Genomic DNA, 11,655 nt, shown 5'->3' on the forward strand with positions numbered 1-11,655 from the left:
GTCAGGTCTCTGAATTCATGGCAAGAGCCACTGCCAACATTTAGGTGTAAATGACCACTGTGACAGCGTGTGGGATATTTTGTATATGCCTTCTAACTCAATCCTTGCAATTATCCTAGGAAGTTGCATTTATTATTCCTGTCCACAGCTAGGGAAACCGAGGCTCAAAGAAATCAAGTTACTTGCCCAAGTTCTCCACGGGGAACTTGGTCTTCAGTGTTGAATCTAGGATTCAAACTTGATCCATCGGAACTAGCGTGACCAGTTCATCCCAGGCTGCATGAGGCCTCCTTCATTCCAGCACCGAAAGTCCCATCTCCTGGGAAACCCCTCAGCATCAGGCAAAATGGAATAGTTTGTCACCTTAAGCGGAACTCTAACCATAGACCATTCAGTATGTTGCAGATTACAGATAGAGCAAATTAGTTTCCAGCGGTTCTCAATCTATGGGTTGCGACACCTTTGGCAGTGGTCGAACTACCCTTTCACAGGGGTCGCCTAAGACCATCCTGCATATCAGATGTTTACATTCCGATTCATAACAGAAGCAAAATTACAGTTATGAAGTAGCAACGAAAATAATTTTATGGTTGGGTCACAACATGAGGAAATGTATTTAAAGGGCCAGAAGATTGAGAATCACTGGAGACACTGAGACCTAATTTCCCATATCTGCAGAAAGCGGTGCACAGACCTCAGCTAAACAATCTCTAAAGCCTTACTCCTTGACGTGTGGTCAGCAAGCAGCGCTAAGGTCACCTGGGAGCTTGTCGGAAAGGCAGAATCCCAGGCCACACTGGAGACCTACTGACTCAAGAGCTACATACTAATATGATCCTCGGGTGACTTGTACCAACATTAAATTGTGAGAAAGGTTCTAAAAATCTTTTCCAGAACTATAGCACTGTGATCCTCAATCGACTGGAGTAGCATAAATCTCCTGGTGCCAGCCCTATACAGGGTCCCAAGTACAGAGAAGGGGAGCCCTTGGCTAGGAACTTCCACTCCAGAAACCGGGGTGGGCAGCAGAAGCAGATTGTAATCAGGCCCGGACTTCATGCCATGGACTGATTGCCCTAAGGGGAAACCACGTGTTGGGGAGGAAAGAACACAGGCTTCCAATTCACAGTGACCAGGTTGGAACCCTGGTCCTGCTGCCTGGGTGGCCTGGAGGCAAGCTGAGACGCCTCGGGCACAGGATGCACTTTGTAAAGTGCTTAAATTGCCCATCTTCCAGGTTGCCAGGACTGCTCTCCACCAACGGGACTTGAGAAATTCTCTGAAAAATCCAAGAGATCCGTAAAGTCCATGCCTTGGGCTTCTCGCTCTAGTTGTCTTACTGATTACGCATGTTAAAGTTAGGAAAAAACCAGGCAGTAGTGCCAAAAAAGAAAAAAAAATAAGTAATTTACCAGAAGGTTCATGTTTAGGATTTTACACAACATATTTCTTAAAGGGAACCCACCCCTGCCCCCCTCACACACACAAGAATCTGCCTTCTAATGCAACTGCTAACTGATAAAGTTGCCTTAAGATGTAACTCTTAAGGATCCGCATGGCCCTCTCAGTTATAGCTGCCGTTCCTCGGGGCAGCTAATTAAAACACCTGGTGGTAATCAGTGCCCTCCATGCTGTGCAAGGGCAGGGTGAGGGTGCCCAGGAGTGAATGCAGCCTTGCCTCCAAACAAGGGCACCATCAGTGACGCGCTGTCGCTGGGCTTCATGAGCAGGCTTTGAGAGGGATGCTAATCATTCCATACAGGAAGGGGGGAACTGTTTAGAAGTCCAGCAACACAAGGAAGGATGGCTAAAAATCGATACCGAATCCCTCTCTCCTTCCAAACAACTATTAATAAACTCCTGCAGCTTTCAAGGTGTCGATCCCCATTAGAGCGCTGCAGAAGGAGGAATATGGACCACACAGTCTTTGTGGAGGGTTTCCTGCCCAGCTCACTTTCTCTCCACAGCCTCTGCGTCTGCAATTTCCCTTTCTTTAGTATAGAATAGCGACAAAGAACAGATTAGAAGTGGCCTCAAAGGTACATCTGACCCCATAGCACAAGGGGCTATTGGAGGAAGTAACCAAATGCTCCCTCCCTTCCCGGGTGCACTAGAAATCTCTGCTGGAATGCTAAGCTGCATAGCTGAACATATTATCTCCAAATGGCTGTTATTTTGTCAAAATCCACTCTTCTAATTCACTTGGTTTTTCATGTCCTCATAACAAGGCCCTTTCCTCTGGCGCTTTGCAGATTATGAAGCTTGCCTTCGACTTCTCAAGACCCTCACTGTCAGACAGACTCTTAAACCCATTGTCCAAAGCGAATAGTTGACACTGAGAGAGAACCACTCACTTGTCCAATGTCAAGCTACCAGAAAGTGACAGAGTAGGCACTTGAACTGGGAGGACTGGCGAGGCATTGCTGAAAGCTCTTCAGCTCTACTCCTTTTCCTCTTAGCTGTATCTTCCCCAAGAGAACCCCTCTCCAGTAAATTGAGATGTTTATATGGAGACACTGACTCATTTAAAGTGCTACTTAAACAGGTATAAGATCTCCTTCCAGGTCATTGGTCAGTTTGCCCTGAGATCTGTTTCTTGAACTTTCTCTAGATGGCCTGGGAGGTGATTCCTATGGGATGCGCTGCCCAGGCTGCCTTGTCAGTTGCCATTGGCTTGGTTCCACCAGTGAGGGGACAGAAGCAGTTCATTGGAGGGTAGGTGAAAGGGAAAAGCCAGGGTATTTCTCTGCCTCTCTGCGTGCATAAAGCTGAATCCCTCCATCCTTCAATGTCTTAGGCCTGCCATGGTTCCAACTCCTCCCATCACAAGGCCCTGGGCCTGGCCTCCAGGATGACACCTCATCTGTCTTACAGCTCCCAGCTTCTTGCTACTGCTAATCTCGGTTGTATCCTTGTCCCTCATCTGGCTTCTCAGCTCTTCCATCACTCATATAGCAAATTATCTGTATTAAAGTCCTTCTTCGTGAGTTAGTTGGTATGGTTCCTGTTTTCTGGTTGTGCCAACAGAAATAATTACTTTTTTCAACTTTTATGCATTTGTATATTTGGTTGGCTAGGAAGTGAAAAAGCAAGAAAGAATCAAATTTTACTGACGGCTTAACATGTACTTCCTGGGGCTTGGCACTTTTATATGCCTTGTATATTTTAGTCCTCAAAATAGAACTGTGGGAAACATATTATCATTATTCTCCTTTTACAAAAAAAGTCTGGATATCAAAAAAGTGTGGTGGCTTGCCCAAAGATACAAAGCCAGTAAGTGGAACAGCTAAAATTCTAACGTAGGCCATTTTTTCCTCTTTATCAGTCGTGGAATAAAGACCAGGCTGGGACTCCATCTTGAAAAAACACTGGCAACGGTGCCACTGTAGATATCAGCGTTTGGAGCACAAATGACTTAATATTTTTTTTTTTTACAAGCATTGAATTAAATAGTGAGCCAGCAGGAATGCATAACCTATAATTAGTACAAGCCTCAATATCTGGCATTGCCTTGGAAAAACTGAGGCAGTGGAGAAAGCCTGCGTCCTGCCTGAGGCAGCTTCGTGCCTTCTAATTAGTGTGGGGGGTTTTTCTGATTATAATTAACTATTTGATTTAAAAATCAAGGTAGAATAAATAAACGTATGACAAGTGTTCAGACCTCGGATCGATGAAAATGCCACAAAGTCAGACACAAATATATCTGAGATCCTAATCATTTGTCTGAGATTTCTTGACCTCTTAGCTAGAATATTTTTTCTGGCGTCATGATTACAGATCATCTTCCATCCATAAGATAGCCCCCTGTGCTCTGCTACAAAGAGTGAAGACACTGAAGCCCAGAAGTGCTGACCCAGTCTTGGCTTTAACACGTACTAGCCTTGTGACCTTGAGGAAGTTCTTTCAGTCATCCCAGGCTCAGATTCCTCTCCTAAAAATAGTGATAATTATATTTCGTCTACCTCCTGCAATGGGTCATTTTGAGCATTAAAAAAAAAAAAGCGCAGAATGTTGATGCCTTTTTGAAAAATACACATTGCTATAAAAGTGTACGCGATCATGCTTATTAAAGTACATTTACATTTATTATTGCATTTTTATCCTCAGAGCAATCTGCCACAAGCACTTTCCCTCCATCAGCAATAGGCATGAATAGGAACAAGGTTAAGGGTGAAGAACAATTTTACAAAAGCCTTGCAAATAGTGTCAAAATTGTCTCCATTTTCTTCGGCCTTAACAAATAGCAGTCTTTGAAACTGGTGGCCTCCCTGGGCATTTTCGGCTACTTATACACAGGAGGTTTTCCTGCCTACTCCAGCCTCCTGGCTATGCCAACATCTGGGACAACTTCACTGAAACCAGGTGAAACTGAAAACTTAAGCTGTGATCAGGGGAATTGATACGAGATATAATCTACCATTTTATATGATGATTTTAGGTATTCTTCAGACATGTTGGTACGTTGGTCTTAATATTCTAAACGATTTGGCCCTCTTTTTATATGGTAGAGCCCTAAGAAGAAAAAAGTAAGAAGTAAACAGAAGCAGAAAAAATATGGTGAGATTCCTTACATTTATGGTAAGACCTGACTTCTAAGGTCTAGTCCGTACTTTTACAGATTTTAAAAGGGCAGCGAATGTTACTCAAGTAAAAGGAGGTTTTCGCTAGTCAACGCGCGCACACACCAGCTTTCGTAGGGAACATCAGCCTCAAAGGATCTGCTGTGGAAGTGGATTCCCTGGCTGTCTGATCTCCAACACCCTTCCCGTTTTGCACATTCAACACATCTTTCTAAGTGCCTCTGTGCCTGGCACTGAGCCGAGCCAGGAGCTGAGGATACAGACAGTGAAGAACTCGGCTGACCAACCCCCTATCTCCCACCAGGCACAAGGATGCTTTGGGGCAGACAGCACGAATCCTGACACTGCCTCTGCCTTTCCTCCTGACCTTGGCCAGGTTACTTTTCTCTCTCCTCCCCACTGACAGAAATGTGATACCGCAAGTGGGTGAAAAAAGAGAAAACTAAAAGGTTGATAAGGAGAAGGGGGTCGAGGCATTCCACTCAGTGCTCTGATGGAGGATCATATGCATTTCAGGTTTTGGAATCCAGAGAGTCTCATGGCAATACCCTCAATTTTCAAGGCTGTGCAAACCTGGAGTTCACGTTCAAGGAAGGCCGACTTCCAGCTGCTTCATAAGGATTTTAACGCTGTGACAGAGCAAAGCGTCTTCCTATTTTCAACCCTAGCAATTTGGTTCAAGCGTCATCTCAACCACTTTAAGCTTTGATATTTCTAGCCACTTCTTATGCTGTATTTTCTCTTAATGCCACCAATCATGTGTGAAATTCTGTTGCAAAACTAATCTTTGTGGGAAATGAGATGTAATGGTTGCTTTAAAGAGAGAGAGAGAGAGAGGGCAGCGACTATGACCTTTCTTGTTTTTTTGACATGTTTTTCATAGTGTAATACAAATGGAAACATCTTATTCTGTCTTAAGGTCAAATAGAAATAGGTTCCTTCGTATACAAACATCACTCTTTGTTAAGCAGGAAAAGCCTTCAAAATTATCCTTATGACTTGACTTTAAAAACCTCTAATGTATGTAATGGTTGTTAAACTTAAAAGCCAGCTCTGCTAAAAAAAAAAAAATAGTTTAATTTCCATCTCATTAAATCAATACTTTATGTTTTATCTTTCAAATGATATGAACAGATTTAGGAATACACAAAAGATGGAAATGAGGAATAATATTTGAGTACTTATATAACACGGTGCTATTCAACAACCCACAGTTAAACACACACTCATAAGCCAACACATCTATCTTGCCTTATCAAGGAAGGTTTCAGTCAAAAGCAGCTGTGACCACATCTTCTGGAATGGAAGTCAGAAACCACTAATTTAAATTTTTCATTTGTTTTTCTGGAACAATTATACCACCCACAAAAGGGTAACTTTGCAAGTTGTCATTATCTCATGAATTTTGGAACTTATCCCTTAAATAAACCCATCTCATTTCCATATAATTACAGCAACTAAGAAGGTTCTTAAAAAAAAAAAAAAAAAGGTAAATTTTAGCTCAAAACTTAAGGGTGTAAATGAATAGGGAATCCATATTACTGGCATACTGATCAAATATAGAATTTGGTTCTTTAAAATAAGAACATATGAATTTAATAGAGAACAGTCTTGACGGGAAAATATTTATTATTTTTTAACTCTTGTAGATTTCAGGTTCCTGCATATAATCCTTTCCAACAGTATTCACCTGTCACATTCTGCACCCCAGATGTGTAGTAATTTACTGCACGTTTTTTACATTCATAAAACATAATGGTAATGACTTCAAACTTTAAAAAGGGGAAACCTGGACTAACAAATTTCTTCCTGAATTATTCTGTCCCTGGGAACCGTGGGAAGACAGAAACACCTCGGGAGTGTTTAGAAGACTCTAGTGGGCCTAATTCCCCATAACAGGTCACTAAGTACAAACTAATTAGGACAAGTTAAATGTTTCCACTGAAAACACCAAAAAAGAGGAATGTTTGTGTGTTTTTTTTCTGCTGCCTGCTGGTTTCTGCTCATTTCCTTCCTCATAACCTTGCCACTTCACTGTTTTCCCAACACACTGTTTTAGAGGTGAAACTTGATGGGCTAGCCAAAACCCAAAGTGCAAATGCTGAGTTAAGAATGTTCTACACATCCCAGGGACAAACAGAAGTCCTTCTGATGACAATGTACAACCGTGTTTATTATAGGCAGGGGAATAGGTTTCTGGTCCAGAATTTTCCTACTAAATCTGTTCTAGCTGTTGTATTAAAAGCTTCCCCAATTACGCATTTCTTGTGATGATAGGCACACCACTGAGTATTTTTTCCTATTTTTCTTGGGCGTTTCCAGGCAGGCGGCTGGTCCACAATTAACACCGAGCTGAACTTGAAGAGCTCAGTCACACTTTCTAAATGTTGCTCGCCCCTTTCTCCAGCTTTACTTATGATGCCATGAATAGTAGCATTTAGAGTGAGCGCTAACGTCTGTCTCCCAGTTCCCCTGCACTTGTTGAAGGAGTATCTTTTCTTTTCTCGTTTCTTCGTGGGGTTCACTTGGGGTCTGATAACACCCTAGTTTTCAGCCACATAGATTTCCTCAGTGCAATCAGCCTTCCATTTTCTCTCCTGATGGCAGAGGGTTTTGACATGGCACCTCTCTGGCCAACCATGGGCAATTTGTGAGGTGGATATGACCAGTGGTAAGGACTCACAGCACCAACAGTGGAGAAATGTGTTGGGCCAGATGGAAAGGGGGAGATGACTCAGACATACGGTGCTTAGAGCTGGAGACAGGACACGGTTACAAGCTTCTGCCAGACTCTGAGATACATAACCGGGGTGCACTCAAGCAAGGAGCCTGCCCTTCATACCTCCACACTCCTTTTAACCAAGCTGTAATCCGGCGGCTCCGGTCTGTTGTACTGACAATCACCCATGGCTGCTCTTCCTTAATCTGGGGTAAAATCTCCCAACTGCCTTGCTTTTATTTCTCGATGCATTTTTAATGGCTCTTCATCCTTGGCACATGTAATTTTTAACTGGGTAAAATATTTATGGGGGTGGAGAGGGTACCTTCATAAGCATTTATTATTCTCCCTTGCATTTACAGTAAATCCCAATCAGGTTGCTGACTGGGATTTTCCTTGCTTCTGTCTCCCATGTGAACCTGACTCTTAACTCTAAGTAATGAATGCAAAGCAAGATCGATAGAATAAGTAACAAAGGTATCCAGGGTGACTGAACAGCAAACTCTTAAATCACTGCGCAGTAAGTGCGAATGAACAATTATTGAAAACACTGCACTGAAATCTCAGTCGGAGATAAGAGAGAGGCTTAAGCCATTAAAAGAGTCCATTAGTCATGTAAGTCTGAGACAGCACACTCCAAACGCGAGCTGTTCTCGAGAACTGGAAATATTCTACCAACTTGCATAAAACAACTGACTCCACCTGACTAAGGACAGAGCCCAGCTGCCCAGTCCCTGAGGGTAAGGAGGCATATAACAGAGGCAGAGAAGCTGAGGCAGTCTGCTCAGGCAATGATTCTATAGTAACATTGGGGTGGGGGTTGTGCAACAATAACAAACTAGGTTATTTATAAGGGAAGTAAATATCCCGCCTGAAAATCAATTCGCCCCATGTTACAGCATCATCATGATCTTCCTCACTCCCTGCTCAGGACACAGATAAAAGAATTCTGACACCTCTACCCCATCCCCACCAATCACCAGAAAAGCTCAAGAATGCAGTCCGGTTCCCCTTTGTCCCTGTTCTCCCTGACTTGGTAAATCATTTGCACTTCAAAAATGAAGGGACAGTAATAGGCAAAGTAAAGGCATGCTTCTGACAAATGACCTGAAATAGCTAAGATGTTGGGCACACACATAAATATACACATAAACACACACACGCATATGTACATGTCAGCACCGTCCTAGGGATTTGCAAACATTTGAGTGCTATGGAATCTTCACATGCCTGGGTCGCATTGCTCAATGCCTCTTGTCCTCGCTCTTGCACCCCGCATTTCATTAGAGACAGGTGGGCTCTCAGAGCTCTGATCTCTATCACCTTGAACAAGGGGCTGCCTAGCGTAACCTGAAAGCCATGGCATTCCTGAATCCACACGATTCCCTCCGGGAATAGAAAAAACGTATCTCAGGCCGGAATTATGGTAAGACCAAACCACGCTCATGACACACAGGGCAACTTTAGCCTTGCTTTTAAAAGAGTATCATTTCACTCGAAGTAGGACATCACATTTCAATTGGTACTATTAAAAACTTGCATTGCACAGTGAAACTAGCTGCCCTGTGAATCACCCTGCTTCACAAGTCGGCTGGGCTAGCGGACAGTGAATAACATGAGTTAGCCCGGCGAACACTTCACCAATAGCCACACGATCATCCAGTGCAACACGGAGGGCCTCTGACCATACTTCTACACTATGCCAGCGCTCTAGTTCATGCTAAGTCCTCATCGCACTCGCACAATAAATTGTTGCAAGAGGCTGAAAACTTTAGGCAAAATTACCATCTACTCCCCACCCCTCAAATAGCATTAAGATGCCAGCATGTTCTTTTGTCCAAAAGACATGTTATCTTTACAAACTTTTCCATGTATCAAAAATATATTCATGATCAACAATAACCACTTGCTATTTTATTCATCGCCAGTACACAAGCTTACTACCTCCATCACTATAACCCCTGGCAAAGGGTGTTGTTCAACTCTGGAGTCTGCTTAGATTGGATATGAAATCGGGATTATTTCTTTCCAATCGATTTGTTATTTTAATGCCTCTTTTCTAGTATGACACAAATTACAGGGACATCAAAACTGCTGTCAAGACAACTAAAGGCGTTCAGCTTTTGCAACTTGTGTCCCTTCTACACTTTCACAAATGTTTCAAAGGCTCGAGAGGAGAGAGAGAGAGAGAGAGAGAGAGAGAGAGAGAGAGAGAGAGAGAGAGAGAGAGAGAGAAAGCACATAGTACACACAGAAACACACAGAAATAAATACCCGAGACACTAGTACTGCCCCACATGCATTTATCTAAATATTTCTTTAATCTGAAAAATGACTCTGGACTCCCTACTTCACGCTGAGAAATCACACAGAGCATTTGCCTCTTCGATCCTTCTCAACCCCTCCCCAGCTGCTCTCACAAACCTTTGAATATCAGATAGATGCCCTTAGAGGACGACGCCGGGTGGAACTCACAGAGGGAAAGCATAACTTCAGGGAGGAGGAGAGGAGATCCGGTTCTAATCCGTGGCTTCTTATGTGGCGAAGGGGTGCTGCCTCCTTCCCTGGCAGCAAGTTGCAGCGTTACAGTGCGATTGTACCGCTCCCCGCCTGCTCCCCGCGCTCCACTGAGAGCCCAGCTGTGAGCCTCAACATGTTTTCTGGAAATGCGGGCGGCTCCACTGAAAACCTAAGGGAGGCTCCCACCGCGGCGCCCCACGAAACGGCACGCGTATCTAACCGCTCCGCGACGTCTACAGGTTTAAAATAAAATGCACGGTGCGCTGGGCTGCTCTGGCTGCATGGGAAACGGGGATGGGGTGGAGGAGTGTTCTCAGCTGCTCAACCACCGCTCACCGAAGACTGTTTTCCCTTTCTGCCTCCGAATGAAGGAAAAGCCCAAATGCTTCAGGAAACACTGACACTGGCTAAGCTTCCGCAGCATCCCTGGCAAAGGAACTTTTACATTCCCGTAAGTTAGCCCCTGGCTTCCCACGCCGCGCACCAGGTCTCCTTCGGCACCCAGCTACTAAAAAAGCCAACTTCCTGCAGGCAGATCCAGGCAAAGTTTATCCACCCCCACCCCCGTCTCTCTTCTTCCCCAACTTAAACTCATCCAGGACCAAGAGCCCCAACCACAGCACAAAGGAAGCTTCGAAGGCTGCACCAACAGCCTGGTCCCCCGGGTGCCAATCGGAGGGAGGTTGGATGTAACAGATTCTTGCGGTTTAAAGGTTTTTTTAAAAAAATAAATAAATAAATAAAGGGCTTATCTGCACCGATGAAGCGCTGGTCGCCCCCAGAATTCCAGCCTCAGAGTTAGCACTCACCAAAATACATTATGTTTCTCATTAATCGGACAGCTGGAAGCCCACCGCGGCGTCTTCAGCATCAGCTCGCACCCAAGGCTGACTGGCGGAGCGGAGCCCTTTCATGCTACATGCGGCCGAGGCGTCCCCGGAGCGGAGAGTGGCGAGCGCCCGCCCAGCGTGCGTCCCGGGCGGCGGGCTGAGCGCCTCGCAGGCAGCCTTCGCCCGTCCCCGGCTACGATCCCCTGCGGCTGGAGCGTGCGCTCGGGCTGCCGGCTGCACTGCCCATCCTGCCTGTAATCCGACTCCTCCTTGCGATGTCCTTGCCGCGCCTGTGACATCAAGGCTGCGAGTACTACAAACAGACCCCCCCACCCCCACCCCGCCACACCCCACCCCCGGTTCGCGGCGGCTCCGCGAGGTGCTCCGATCGCCGGCCTGGACCAACCATGGCTCTCGGGGAGCTTGGACGAGCCCAGAGACCTGGAGGGGGGGCGCAGTGAGGGGCGCGGGGGGCTGTCTCTTAAAGCGAGAAGGGTCTCTGGATCCACGGAGGAGCACGCGGGGGGATAGTCGCCCGTGTGCGGGAGGGGACGTGGGTAAGGGGAGGTCTACCGTGAACGTGTAATTAGACACCCTTTCATCCCTCCCCTCCCGTGACTGTCTTCATCATCCTCGCCCCAACAAGAAACCCGCAAGCCCCAGGCAGAGAGCGGAAGCCCTCCTTCCCCCACCAAGTTGGAAAGGCAGTGGGGAGAGGCAGGAGGGCTTCCGCTCTTTGCCTGGGGCTTGCGGGTTTCTTGTTTGTGATGTTAATGCCCAAGTGGAGTAAAAGCCTCCAGGGACCATTGCTAGGGGAATAGAGGTTCTCACTGAGGCGTGATCGGATCATAGAAAGCAGCGAGTAGTTGGTGAAGATTTATTTTTATTTTCTGCGTATTTTTCTGAGCTAGGTTAACAGAGGCATGTAAAGAAAAATAAAACGATATATAAAAAAAAGTCTCCTCCCAGTTTCACATGTGCTGCTTCCCTTAGTAAGTAGTAGAAG

At 45.4% G+C, this 11,655-nt stretch overlaps 1 protein-coding gene across 4 annotated transcripts in view; it reads right to left on the minus strand.

Moving 5' to 3' along the window:
• Positions 1–10,952, minus strand: part of ZNF385D (zinc finger protein 385D) — a 283,059-nt gene extending 272,107 nt beyond the window's left edge. For 2 of the 4 annotated variants that reach the window (XM_036332742.1, XM_036332741.1), the window contains exon 1: positions 9,724–10,266. In XM_036332742.1, coding sequence (XP_036188635.1) covers positions 9,724–9,787 — 64 coding nt within the window. In that variant the 5' untranslated portion in view covers positions 9,788–10,266. Of the gene's footprint in view, positions 1–9,723; positions 10,267–10,628 lie in introns of those variants that run through there. The other 2 variants (XM_036332739.1, XM_036332740.1) reach the window with 2 other exon arrangements.
• Between the last annotated feature and the right edge of the window lie 703 nt (positions 10,953–11,655).

Source organism: Myotis myotis, unplaced genomic scaffold (assembly GCF_014108235.1).
Source record: "Myotis myotis isolate mMyoMyo1 unplaced genomic scaffold, mMyoMyo1.p scaffold_m19_p_13, whole genome shotgun sequence".
Classification (NCBI taxonomy): domain Eukaryota; kingdom Metazoa; phylum Chordata; class Mammalia; order Chiroptera; family Vespertilionidae; genus Myotis; species Myotis myotis.